Source organism: Octodon degus, unplaced genomic scaffold (genome assembly GCF_000260255.1).
Source record: "Octodon degus isolate 3935 unplaced genomic scaffold, OctDeg1.0 scaffold00155, whole genome shotgun sequence".
NCBI classification, from domain to species: domain Eukaryota; kingdom Metazoa; phylum Chordata; class Mammalia; order Rodentia; family Octodontidae; genus Octodon; species Octodon degus.
Window position 1 is genome coordinate 1,141,345 of NW_004524731.1, and position 13,031 is coordinate 1,154,375.

The 13,031-nt window shown below is 46.7% G+C and overlaps 1 protein-coding gene across 1 annotated transcript in view; it reads right to left on the bottom strand.

The window, feature by feature from the left end:
* Agpat5 (1-acylglycerol-3-phosphate O-acyltransferase 5) overlaps positions 1-13,025 on the bottom strand; it is a 51,184-nt gene extending 38,159 nt beyond the window's left edge. Inside the window, exon 1 of the mRNA XM_004642504.2 lies at positions 12,766-13,025. Coding sequence (XP_004642561.1) covers positions 12,766-12,984 — 219 coding nt within the window. The 5' untranslated portion in view covers positions 12,985-13,025. The remainder of the gene's footprint in view (positions 1-12,765) is intronic.
* Positions 13,026-13,031: the final 6 nt, after the last annotated feature.

The window sequence follows — 13,031 nt, forward strand, 5'->3', positions numbered from 1 at the left end:
TTTTTTAAAAAGTCCTCTAAAAAATAAGCAAAATATAAAAAGCTACCTCTTTTAACCCTTTCAGACCATAAGGTACCCCAATTTGCCCATCATGAACTGGCTTCCAAACAATGCTACTTGAGATACAGTGTTTTGTTTGATTAGCTCAGCAGCAAAGTTAAACTTGGTCGATATTCACAGATTGATCAGCACTATCTCCTGAAAGTACCAACAGCGAATTTACGTGGTATGAGGGGTGAGGATGGAGTTCCACTGCTCGGTCACAGAGCAGAGAAGTGCCACTCAGAACGTCACGCACAGCCCTGGGAGGTACTTAAGTCCATCCCATGGAGACCAATGTGAGAGATTAACATGTACATACACATGGGCGCACGTGTGCACACGCACTTCCAGAACTTTCTAATCTACGTACAAGTATAGTAGGGAGAGAAATGTTACTTCCAACTGAAATGCAAAAGACAATGATAAACTTTGATAAAATACAATTCGGATTCCAAGGGACATGTGTGGACAACAGCCTCTTCTCTGTTTCTCCACTCACCACTTAAGCCACAACCCCATGTGGAATTCAACAGAAGGAAGACGTCAGAACATGGAGTAGCTCTTCTTACGTAAAGCTCTAAAAGATCTGGGAGCAAATTCAGTGACAATGAAAAACTGTCAACATCAATATAACTATGGGGGCAGGGAGATGGCTCAGTAGACTATGCGCTTGCCTGGCAAGCACAAGGGCCTGAGTTCAATACCTGGTTCCGCAAAAAAAAAAAACAAAACAAAACAAAAAAAAACCTATGTAAGTCACTACTAAGTACTTCAAATACACACTAATAAACCAAAGAAAAGAATGTTTAAGTACACTGTTTACACATCTAACCCACACAATTTTTAAGATCCTTTATTTCTGGGTTTTTTGTTTTTTCTTTTGCAGTACCAGGGATTGAACTCAGGACTCGTTTGTCAGGCAAGCACTTTTTCTACTGAGCTGTCTCCCTGGGCCAAGATCCTTTCTTTCTTCTTCTTCTTCTTCTTTTTTTTTTTTTTTTTTTTTTTTTGCAGAACCAGAGATTGAACTCAGGCCCTTGCACTTGCCAGAGGAACGCTTATTCCACTGAGCCATCTCCCCAGCCCCAAGATCCTTTATTTCTGAAGCTCCAAAGATGAGCAAATACTTGCACGCTAAAATGGATCAGATCTATTCCATTTGTTCGTTGAAGCAGAAGGTTATGTGATGGTTTTTTAGGTTTACTAATATGGAAGAGAAGAAAAAGTTCCCCTTCTAATAATGAAGACTTTCAAAATATTAAATGAACTAGTGCTACTTTATTACGAAGTATGTGGCTAATCAGATAACTATAGTTCTCAAAATTAAACAGAAATTCTTAAGAACTTAAAAATTTCACACACATAAATCATTAGATGACTAGTGATTATCATGCTCCTACCTGGATGACCTTGCTGCATGAGCTCCAAGCCCACTCTCTCTCGCTGTTCACTTCCCTGCTGAAGCCTGGCTGTCTTCCAGCCTAGCCCCACGAAGAATCAGGAGCCACGCTCCGCCCAGGGAGCACGCTCCTGCTGTGCACACGTGTGTGTACATGTGTGTGTGTTGGTGCTGGAGATAGAACCCAGGGCTTCCCACATACTAGACAGGTGCTCTGCCACTGACCCACCATCTCAACACTTTTTTATTTCAGCCAACATGGACCTCAAATTTCAATCCTGCCTCAGCCTCCCAAGTAGCTGGGATTACAGGCATGTTCCACCATGCCTAGCACATTAGCCACTTTTATAAACGTATCTTATGGGGCTGGAGAGATGGCTCAGTGGTCAAGCTTGGCAAAGCACAAGGACCGCGATTCGATCCCCCAGCACCACATGCCAGTCAGCCCCGCCCCCTGGTGGGCTGAGCTGGCCACACACACACGCACACACACACACACAATAAATAAATGTTAAAAAAAAAAAGAAAGAAAGAAAGAGGACAATATTTAAAAAAAAAATAAAAAAAAATAAACGTATCTTACAATTTGTTCCTTTAAAGCATGCATATGAAAACAAGGCTTTTTGTTATCATGATTCATAACGTTTCCCCCCATTATTGACTCTTAGGTGCATCCATTTTTTAAAAACTGAAGTGTCTTTTTTTTGTTGTTGTTGCTGGCAGAACTGGGCATTGAACTCAGGCCCTTGCACTTGCCAGGGAAGCACTTATTCTACTGAGCCATTTCCCTGGCCCCTGAAGTCTCTTTAAATAGCAATTTTACCTTTTTTTTTGCGCTCCAAATGCCTTCAGGGCAGGTTTGGCTGGCTTGGGTTGTGGGGATTGAACCACAGCAACCTGAGCCTGACTGCTTTGTTGAAGCAGCCACTTAAAGAACTGAGCTACGGGGCAGGGCTCCAATTTTACTTTTTTAAATGTATTTAATAACAGGGCCTACAGGGTCTCACTACACAGATCAGACTCATAGTGATCCTCCTGTTTTCAGCCTCCCAAATGCTGGGATTACAGGCTCGCACCACCACACTGTCTCAATCGCTGTCTCAGCGCACCCTGGAGACAGAGCCAACAGGAACCCCGATCCCCTAGTGCTTGCTTAAGCAGGCGCTTTAATCCACTGAGCTACCTGGCAGGCCCTACTTTTTGATAAAATTAATTCAGAAGCAGACACTAATTGCTCTCTGAATACTTTTATGTTCATGGCGGCTGACATACTGGTTACTAGTCTGCTTTAGTCAATCATGTCTACTTTCACAAACCGGCTTTCAGAGGAAGGCTTGGAGTAAGAGTAAACCACCTTCACCTCACCCCAATCCTCTTTCCATAACATGTGAATCACTTGGGATTCACCCTGTTGTATCCCACTGGGAAGAAGATCCACAGCATTCTTCCTTTGCCAAAAACTATATTCTCCATCTTAACAGGTGTGTTTACCTTCAGCATGAAAAACCTGAAACACTGCCCTAGACATGTCCCCAGTACAAAAGTGTAGCATGCACTCCGCACTATGCCATTGTGCCTAGGAATCCTCTTTAAAGGTTACTGAGAAGCAAACAAGCTCTGTCCCACCACCCTCCAAGTGAAAATGAACACGCACAGAGCGTGCTCACTTCTCTGTAATCAGACTTTCGTGGTCTCACTCTTTTTTTTTTTTTTTTTTGCGGAACCGGGGATTGAAATCAGGTCCTTGCACTTGCAAGGCAAGTGCTTATGTGGTCTCACTCATAAGCCTCCCCCACCCCACCCAGAAGGTGGAGGAAAGGCCCTCCTCCCCACCACACACCGCAGAAGTCACTAAGAGCTCAGCCAGACCTGGATCTGGAAGCCAGTCATCAGCTTACAAGAATGGATCACAGCAACCAGCCCCTTCACACTTCAGTGCACCGCCTCCAGGGTGAGGGTCATAACAGAGACCATTCTCACAGGACTGGGCAAAACCAGCAAAACTGTGCCCCACTACAGTCCTCCCTCAATGCATGAAATCTTTGTTTGCAAACAATTTGGTTCACAAACACAAGTGTTGGGCAAATTTTGGTTTTGTTTGCAAGCTCTTCCATCTGTTCCACACAAACATAAATGTGGCCGTCTTCTCCAACATCACAGAACAAGTTAATTCATGAACCAAGCCAAGGATAGAGCTCAGCTGTGCAGCACTTGCCTAGTAAATGCGAGGTCATGAGTTTGCATTCTAGTACCAAAAACATAAATAAAATTCATGCACTGAGGCACCATGGTACTTCACACAATTCCTAAAACATAGTAAGCATCAAAAAAAAAAAAAAAAGTTAAAAATGTTGTTTTTACCAAAAAGGTAAAAAATTTTATTCAGTTGATAAGAGAACTAGCTCCCTGATCTGTCTCCCCAGAACAGTCTGATTACACAGAAAGGCAGCTATACCGAGCTCTGGGTCTCAGCACAACTGTCTATACAGTTTACACCCTGGTTTACAATCATTTGAAATGTACTTTTAAATGTTATTTTTATGCCCCTGAAATACAGTGACATACATCTAAGGACAGTCTGGTCAACCACAGATGCCGTACAAATATACCACTAAGAGAATCCATAGATGGGGCTGGGGATTTAGCTCAGTGGTAGATTACTTGCCTAACAAGCGGAAAGCCCTGGGTTCAGTCCTTGGCACCAAAACATAAAATAAACCTCATCTAAAGGACAATTACAACCGAAAAATATGAGAGAGACAGACAGACAGACAGACAGACAGACAGACACACACACACACACACACACACACACACAGAGGGAGGGAGGAAAACAGATCCCGGAGGAGCTGAAGACCCCCCCACCCACCCCCCGTGATAAAAGCCCCCGCTCCACGCTCCATCCTGGTGCACCTCCAGGCTCGTGCTGAAAGCGCGAGCCCAGGCACAGCCTGCCGTGCAGACTTGCACATGGACAACGCTGCACAGCACATAACATTTTGAGCGTCCATATTTTCTATACTATGTATCTTGTCAGTTTAAAAATGTTTCCACTTTAGGGGCTGGAGAGATGGCTCAGTGGAATAAGCGCTTCCCTGGCAAGCGCAAGGGTCTGAGTTCAATCCCCGGTTTTCTATTTTAATAAAATAGTGCATGCCACACCAGCAAGCCCTCCTATAGCCTGCTTACCACGTCAAGAGCCCCTGAACATCCCAGCGATATGAGCATCCTCTGCTGGCCCAGCGATAGCACCTCATCTGGCTCGCAGAACACATCCATCCCCGCTGTCAAGTGACACATGACTGTGTATTGCTAGCTAACCAGAGAGAGATTTCTACTGTACATCATGCAAAAATTGTGGCCTTTTTTAAAATTTATTTATTTTATGTGTGTGTGTGTGTGTGTGTGTGTGTGTGGCCAGCTCAGCCCGCCTGGGGGCGGGGCTGGCTGGCATGTGGTGCTGGGGGATTGAACCGCGGTCCATGTGCTTTGCTAAGCTTGTTCTAAGTAGGTGCTTTAGACCACTGAGCCATCTCACCAGCCCCGAATGTGGCCTTTTTTTTATTGGACCAGTCTGAAACATTCCATGGATGGTAATATTTTACCTTTTTGAAACAGGGTCAAATTAGTATATCTAGCCAACAATCTGAATTCAAAACAACTGTAAGACATAATGTAAATGAAACCTTAGAAATCATAGAACTAATTGGCCTAAACAGCTCAGCTGGGAGAGGGTTAGAGTGAAGAAATCATAGAACTCTAATACACTGGGCATACCTGTCTCCTGGCACTGTTCTTATCTTAGTATTTTTTCTCAGCATCTATGACCTACACAGGACTAAACTAGGCCATTTCACATATTATCTCAGTCTTTGAAACAGCATGACAAACAACATTCTGTTTAAAGAGAACAACACCGAAGCTAAGGAGTTGCCCGGAGCTGGTGCCGTGTGTGATAAAGAAATAGAAATTACATACTTCTCACCGCGAGACCCCTAAATCTCTTACTTTTTCATAAAACTACCCTCTGCAAAAAATTCAAAATGAAAAATGTCAAATAAGAAGCTTCATTGTATTAGAAATGTATGTAATTTTTAAACTTTTAATATTTATTACAGGGTATAAGAAATCTATGAGCATAAGGCTGGTGAGATGGCTCAGTGGTCTAAAGCACCTACTTAGAACAAGCTTAGCAACGCAAAGGGACCAGGATTCAATCCCCCAGCACCACATGCCAGCCAGCCCCACCCCCTGGTGGGCTGAGCTGGCCACACACACACACACACACACCCAAATAAATAAATAAAATTAAAAAAAAAAAAAAGTTAAAAAAAAAAAAAGAAAAAGAAATCTATGAGCATAAAAAGGTACCACAGAGAGGCTCTCTAAGGAAATACTCAGGAAGAACAGCAGCAAAGCCTGAGGCGTGGTGCTACACGCTGGTGATGCCAATTACTCCCCAGGCTGAGGTAGGAAGACTAGGTTCAAGGCCAGCCGGGCAACTTACTGAGGCCTTGTTTAAACATTTTCAAAAGGGCTGAGGATGCAGCTTTGTGGCAGAGTGCCTGCCCAGCCTGCACAAAGCCCTGGAATCAACGGCCTGTACCACCACAAAGAAAACAAGGACTAAGGCAAGAAGTAATACACTGGAGCTGGCCTTTGCACGGGACGCCACAGCAGCCAAAGCCCCCACTCTTCCACAAATTCAACACCTGGGGGTTCAGCTGTGTCATCTCTTGCTTCTAAAGGTCTTTTGATTTTAACAGCGTCTTTCTTTTATTTTTTTAAGCAGAACCAGGGATTGAACTCAGGCCCTTGGGCTTGCCAGGGAAGCGCTTATTCTACTGAGCCACCTGCCCCTAAGGGCATCTTTGTGCAGTGCTTCCCAGTGTTACCTGTGGAGCGTCAAGACCACTTCATCCATCCAAAACACGGCTGGCTGCCCGCCTAGCTAGCATGGCCCCTGCACCTGGAACCAGATGCAACCCAACTCCCCTCCCTGGCCTGCAGTGCCACTTCTGTGCACTCGGCTTCAGCAGTTCTCACCAGGATGGTGCTAGCCAGCGTCCTCCAGCCCTCTGAATACCCACGTGATGTTTTCTCTAGGGTTTCACTGCTAGTTTCTACAGAGAAACAAAAGGACTGAGATAAACCTCCTGCAGGGAGGCCTCCTTCTCTCCCAGGGTCTTCCACTTTGCAAACACTGCCTTCCCTGGAGGGCGGAGCCCGTGTCCTCCCCTGGCCTCTCAGGTAGGGGAGGGCAGACTCTCTAACCTGCACTATTAGCCCAACACTCACCACTAGGAAAACTGCTTGAGACTCGCCTGTGTGTCTGCAGCAGCTGCAGGCAGCACTCTGACACCCTCTGCCTTTGTTACACGGGAAAAACCAAGTCACTCTCCCTTTTACTGCCAGATGATGTGCTACAATCTTGTAGAGGGGACATATACCCTAAGATTCAAGTTAGTATCAGTCATGTCTTTTCAAGGTCCAAACAGGCGACCTCACGTCAAAATGTCTGAGATCACACACACAGCTGAGGAGAGTGCCAGGCACCCAGGAGCGGGAGAGCCCTGTAGAGCAGGGGCAGCGGGCTGGGGAAGCCCCGTGGGGGCAGGCACTTGGACCAGCTTGGGCAGTGTGGCAGTGTGTGCCTGTCACCCAGTGCTCTGGGAGGCTAAAGCAGGACTGCTAGCTAGCTCAAGCCCAGCCTGGACAAGTGAGTAAGTCAAGGTTGAAGGCAAGATTCTAAAAACTAAGAGGCTGGGGAATGTAGCTAGTTCAAAGGTCCGGAAGTTTTCACGCTTCTCCTGTTATCACATGAGAACCTCTATTCCCTGCACATACTATGTTACTAATGTACCTGTGCTTTAATTAAAGATACAAAGTAATCCTCGACAAGGACACCCGTTCCTAATAACCCAAGCAAAGGGTTCCTTTATCTCTGGTCGCAAAGCCGTAACACAGCGCTCCAACGACTTCAGATCACGGTATACTGTAACTGCCTGTGGTGTTCTTACCACAGTAACTTGGGAGCTAGGACCCTACCAGCTAGGAAAGTGTCTTCTAAGTGTGGGTCTCCAAAGTGTGGCATGCTCAAGAAATACAGTCAATGTTTTGTTTTGTTTAAAAAAAAAAAAAATTAGAGTAAATGGCATACTGCCATCAAGCCCCCTAGAACACTCCCCCTCACTTTGAACACACCTAATCCCTCATTCTTGCCTCTTTCTGAAGCAGTTCTGAAAGTCTTGACTGCACTGGCCTGACTGCCTTCAAGTCCTGAGTTGATTCAAAACATTCATTTTTCATAGTCATTTAGACTGTGGGGAAGAGCTAGAATCTGCACAGTGCCAGAGCTGGTGAATAAGGGAGATGAGGACACTATAATGCTTTCATTTATCAGGAAGGGCTGAAAACATTTGATCAAGGGTGGCCAAGAAATACTAGAACTGTTTAATTTTTTTTTTTTTTTTTTTTTTGTATCTTAGGGAAGGGTCTGCAGGGTGTTCAGGGTCTCACGACTGGATCGGACTCTTAGTGATCTGCCTGTTTACAGCCTCCCAAGAGCTGGGATCATAGGCGGGTGCCACCATAGCATCAGGCCCAGGGATTGAACCTCCGGCCCCTATGCTTGCTTGCAGGCACTTTAATCTGCTGAGCTGTTTGGTCAGCCCTTTAGGACTGTTTAAATTTAAAAAAAAAAAAAAAAAGGAATTACAATAAATGCTGCACTGCCATGAATCCTGCTCAGAATACTCTCCCCGCTTTGACTGCACTTACATTCTTGGTAATGTGTTCTCTCACTATAAGAAGTTGTTAAAATTTTGAACATTGTATGTTTTTTGATTAACTCTTGCAGACTGCTGTGGAATAAATCCTTGTTCGTTCCTACAAATGAATTACCTGTGCCTCAGTTTCTCCACCTGTAAATGAGGACAAAACAGGCTACATAGCAGAACACCACTTGTACACAGTAGTGCTCACTACATCCAAGCTACTACAACCCACCCTTTCCTTTTACAGCAATATCTCACTGCCAAGTGCTCTGCATTCTTTCTAAACTGGGCCTAGAATTCTTCACCATCCTGCTGTGCCTGCTCTTCCCACGCCTGGCCACTGTCTCTCTGCTGGCATTCCACAGCCATCTGCCTAAGTGACCCTCTTTAAAGCCACATACATGGGGCCAGGGAGATGGCTCAGTGGAATAAGCACTTCCCTGGCAAGCACAAGGGCCTGAGTTCAATCACCAGTTCTGCAAAAAACAAAAAAAACAAACAAGCAAACAAAAAGAAGCCACATACCCAAACGTCACTCACTTTTCCAAATCGCTTCCTGCATCCACTGGACTGACCCTCACAGCATAGAGCATTTGCATTCTTACTATGAATCCTCCTCACTAAGACATGAGTCCCATGCAGCAAATGTCTTGGCTGCTGCTCTCTTTGTACCCCAGTAACCAGCACAGCACTTGGCCAATGTTCATCAGCAAATGATGGATGGACGGATGGATGGACGGACGGACGGACGGACAGATGGATAGATGGATAGGCAGATGGATGACTGACTGCCAGGTCGTAGAGGTTCCTCACTGAAAAATGATGATTTAGTAATGGACTGTCTAGGTATTAACATCAACCTCTGTTTAAGAGGTTTAATAACATGACAAAATACTGAAGGCAAGCTCATTTGTAATGCCCTTTAGGAAACACCAACTCAGTTGGTTCAACTTCTCAAAACTTATAAAAGAAGGAAAACTGTCCACACAGTCACAGTCTCTCCTAATGACAGAAGTACCCCTGCATGCAGCTGGGGACGCGCTGTGGTACTGCAAAACCCACCCAAGAACTTAATTTAATGACGGAGTCTTCCCACAGTGCTCAGATTTTACTGTAAGTCTAATAAGTTAACCAGTTCCCTAGCCAACCTCAACCGCGTCAAACGGTAACTGGGTTTGACTGGGAAATGTTCAACTTCTCTATCAAAGATTTTATCATCCTGCTCTCACAGCAAAGGCACATCTAAGCCTTCCAGCCGGGGAGATACAGTAAGTGCCTGCCTGGCAAACACAAGGTCCTGTGTTCAATCCCCCATACAAAAAAAAAAAAAAGCAATTATCTCATTGGGTCGGCCAAACAGCTCAGCAGATTAAAGTGCCTGTATGCAGGGGCAGGAGCAGGTGATTTGATCCTCAGCCCTGCCCTGCCCTGTACCCCCACCCCCCGTAATCCCAGCTCTTGGAAGGCTGTAAACAGGCGGATCACTGAGTCCCATCTAGCAGTGAGACCCTGAATACTCTGCAGACCTGTCCCTAAAATACAAAAACATAAATAAATAAGCCTGCCAGTCCTGTCACTCCCACAACTAAACGCAAGGTGTCTTTTTAATGTCTTCACACAGACAACAAACAAGCAGGCAAAACAAATGTGAGGATACGAACATTCATGTTCTGCTTAAGACTTCTGATACTGAAGAAGACTGTCCACCTGAGCAGTGTGTGGAGAGAACCCAGCATGTGACAACGGCTGGCCAAGACTGCATCAGGGCCTCCTGGATTCTAAATCAACACGTGGAATTCCAAGAGCTCAGCTGCACAGGCAGCAAGAAACAGAATGCAAACTTCACTCACTGAGAGTTTAGGACTATTTCGATTAGATAGCACTTCAGAAAGAATCAGTCTCAAATGGTTTCTAGAGAGGAACCTTGTGTATCTACGACACTTGAGACAACGCTGCAGCCAGAGAACTTAGCACTAGAGAAATCTAGTATTCTGGCTGAGCACTTTACACAAACATCAGACTCTAATAAGACTTCAACTCTGCAGCCTGCTCCCAGTGTTACTACCCTTAAAGCAGGTCAGTCGAAGAGCTAAGTTTTTTTTAACATAAACTAAGAATTTTAGGGGCTGGGGAGATGGCTCAGGGGAATAAGCGCTTCCCTGGCAAGCGCAAGGGCCTGAGTTCAATCCCCAGTTCCACAAAAAAAATAAAGAATTTTACCTCTTATTGCTATGATGTCAGTATTTGGGAGAGGGGATTAGCACTCAAGGACATTAAGTAAAATATTTTAAAAGTAAATTCCATGGGGCTGGGGAGACAGCTCAGTGGTCTAAAGCACCTACTTAGAACAAGCTTAGCAAAGCACAGGGACTGCGGTTCAATCCCCCAGCACCACATGCCAGCCAGCCCCGCCCCCTGGTGGGCTGAGCTGGCCACACACACACACACACACACACACACACATATATAAATGAAAAAATTATATAAAATAAAAATTAATTTAAAAAGTAAATTCCAAATGCTACCAACCGATGTAAGTGGTAACTACACAGTGATTGAAATACTCATTAGGTGCTGATGAACAGGCACGTGTCTGCAAACAATAAACAACTTTTTTCAAGATACAAAGAATTCTCATATCTGAAAAAAGCTACGTGAACTTTTGGCAGTTTCATACAACATGCTAAAAAGCTTGTTCATTATTCAGCATGACCGCCAGCGTGAACGTTCATCATATCTAGGGTAGCCGTCTCAAGAACTAGGAGACATCCAGAAGGCTAAGACAGGAAGCTAAGGCGAATCTAGCAACCAACGTAGATGGTGGCAGGGAGGCAAGGCGGCCCAGCCAGCACCCCTCCTCTGGCTCAGCTCCCCGCCCAAGGGCTCACTCCACACTCAAGCTCCTTCCCAATCCACAAGTTTCTAAGTGATGAGTGCAGCAGAGGCCAGACTCCATCGCTTTCTATGTAGTAGAGCCTGAACACAGGATGTATTTGTTTTCTGCTACCAGGGGATGGCAATTTCAGGATAAACTGACAAAGGAAAACCAAGACACAATTAACATGTATGTTATTATAAAGAAGAAAGGCTCTGAAAATATGACAATCAAATGCCCCTTAAGGAAAAAATCAAGGCTTATAAATGAAAAATTAAAATATTATGGAAAAGTATTTTTCAAATAGCCTTAGTACAGGAAACCATGCTTTTTATTGTAGCAGGCAACAGAAACCAAAAACCAAAATGTCTTCACATGTAATGACCTACAGAAATAGGGCGGTCAACCCAAGGAAGTAGACAGAGACTACTGCATAGTACCAAATAGAGCTGTGGGATCACTGTAGCGGCTGAAAGGGAACAGCAGGTCGGTGTCCTAAGCCTTGGGACATGTGAGTGTCTTTATTTGGAAAACAGGTTCTGGAACCTATAAGTAGAGATCTGAGATGAGCAGACCCTCCAGCTTTTCAGGAAGGTCCCAAGCCTCCTCGGAGGAGGGAACCCAGCAGGGGTCACAGACCAGAAGAGGCTGGGGCACTGACTGTGGCTGGGCCAGGCAGCAGCCCCAGCCCCCGGCATGGGGCGCTGATTCCATCCCAGAACCTCCTTCTGCTCAGACATGAAGCCAGCCACCTCTCAGTTTCCCCCTTCTGATCTCCGCAACTACAACACAGGTGCTTACACAACTGCCTCACAGTGGCCACAAGACATAGTAGTTACTTGAATCAGTGTGCCTTTTACCATGGAAGAGACTCAGGCTGACTCTCCGTGGGGCGCATAAAAAGTTGAAAAAGAGGAAGAGGCAAGCCTAGGACGGGCCTACTCCGAGGATGGGCCTACTGTGGCGGCACAGGCCCGCAACGCAGGCACTCGGGAAGGCTGAGGCAGGAGGACTGCAAATTCCAGCCCACTCAGCCCGGGCAACATACTGATTCAGCAAGACTTCAAAGAAAAGAAAAATGTTACAAGGGCTGAGAAAGTAGCTCAGCAGTAGGTCTGGGTTTGATCGCCAAGAGGGTGAAGTAGGCTATGGATGGTGAGGGGGTACCCAGGGGGGTTTCAGGACTCATGAGACCCGCAAAGAACTTACGTCCTCTAAATTCCTAAAACTTTCTTCAGGAATGAAGAAAAAGAAAGTTTCGGTGACCTCACTTGCTATCTCAGTATTAGTGGCCAGACAGACGACCACAGGCAACAACTGCTACTCTGAAAGGAAAAAGAGAATCAAACCCGAGCACACCGGCAGCGCGTGCCCTCGCGCCACGCACCCGACCCCGCGCCGGGGCGGGAAGGAGGGAACCGGGCTGAAGGCGCGTCGGCACAGGCAGGCCCCGCTCCTTCCGCCGGGCATCACGCGCACATTCACAGCTGGCCCGCCCGTCTCTCGGCGACCTCGAGCAACCGGGCAACACTGAGGCCTTGCACTTTTGTTCTGCGCTTCCGCCGCACGTCCAGCTCCGCGCAGGGGCAGGCAGGGGGCGGCGGCGCGCGGGCGGCTCCGGCCGCCAAGGCCCCGCGCCCTGTACCGCGACCCGCGGGTCGCGCGCGGCTCACCTGCGCGCCGGTGTAGTGCTCGAAGAAGAAGACCACCATGCTCTGGTACACGCAGTACATGTGGTCGTCCACGCGCTGGTACAGGCGCGCGGGCAGCAGCGCGGACAGCAGGCGCCACGCGCCCCACAGCAGCACGTAGGTGGGCGCCGAGCCCAGCAGCACGACGCCGGGCAGCAGGGAGCGCATGGAGTAGGTGTGGAGCACCAGGGACAGCAGCATCCTCGCCCGCCCGCGGACCGCCCGCGCCCCGCGCCCCGCACGTGCGC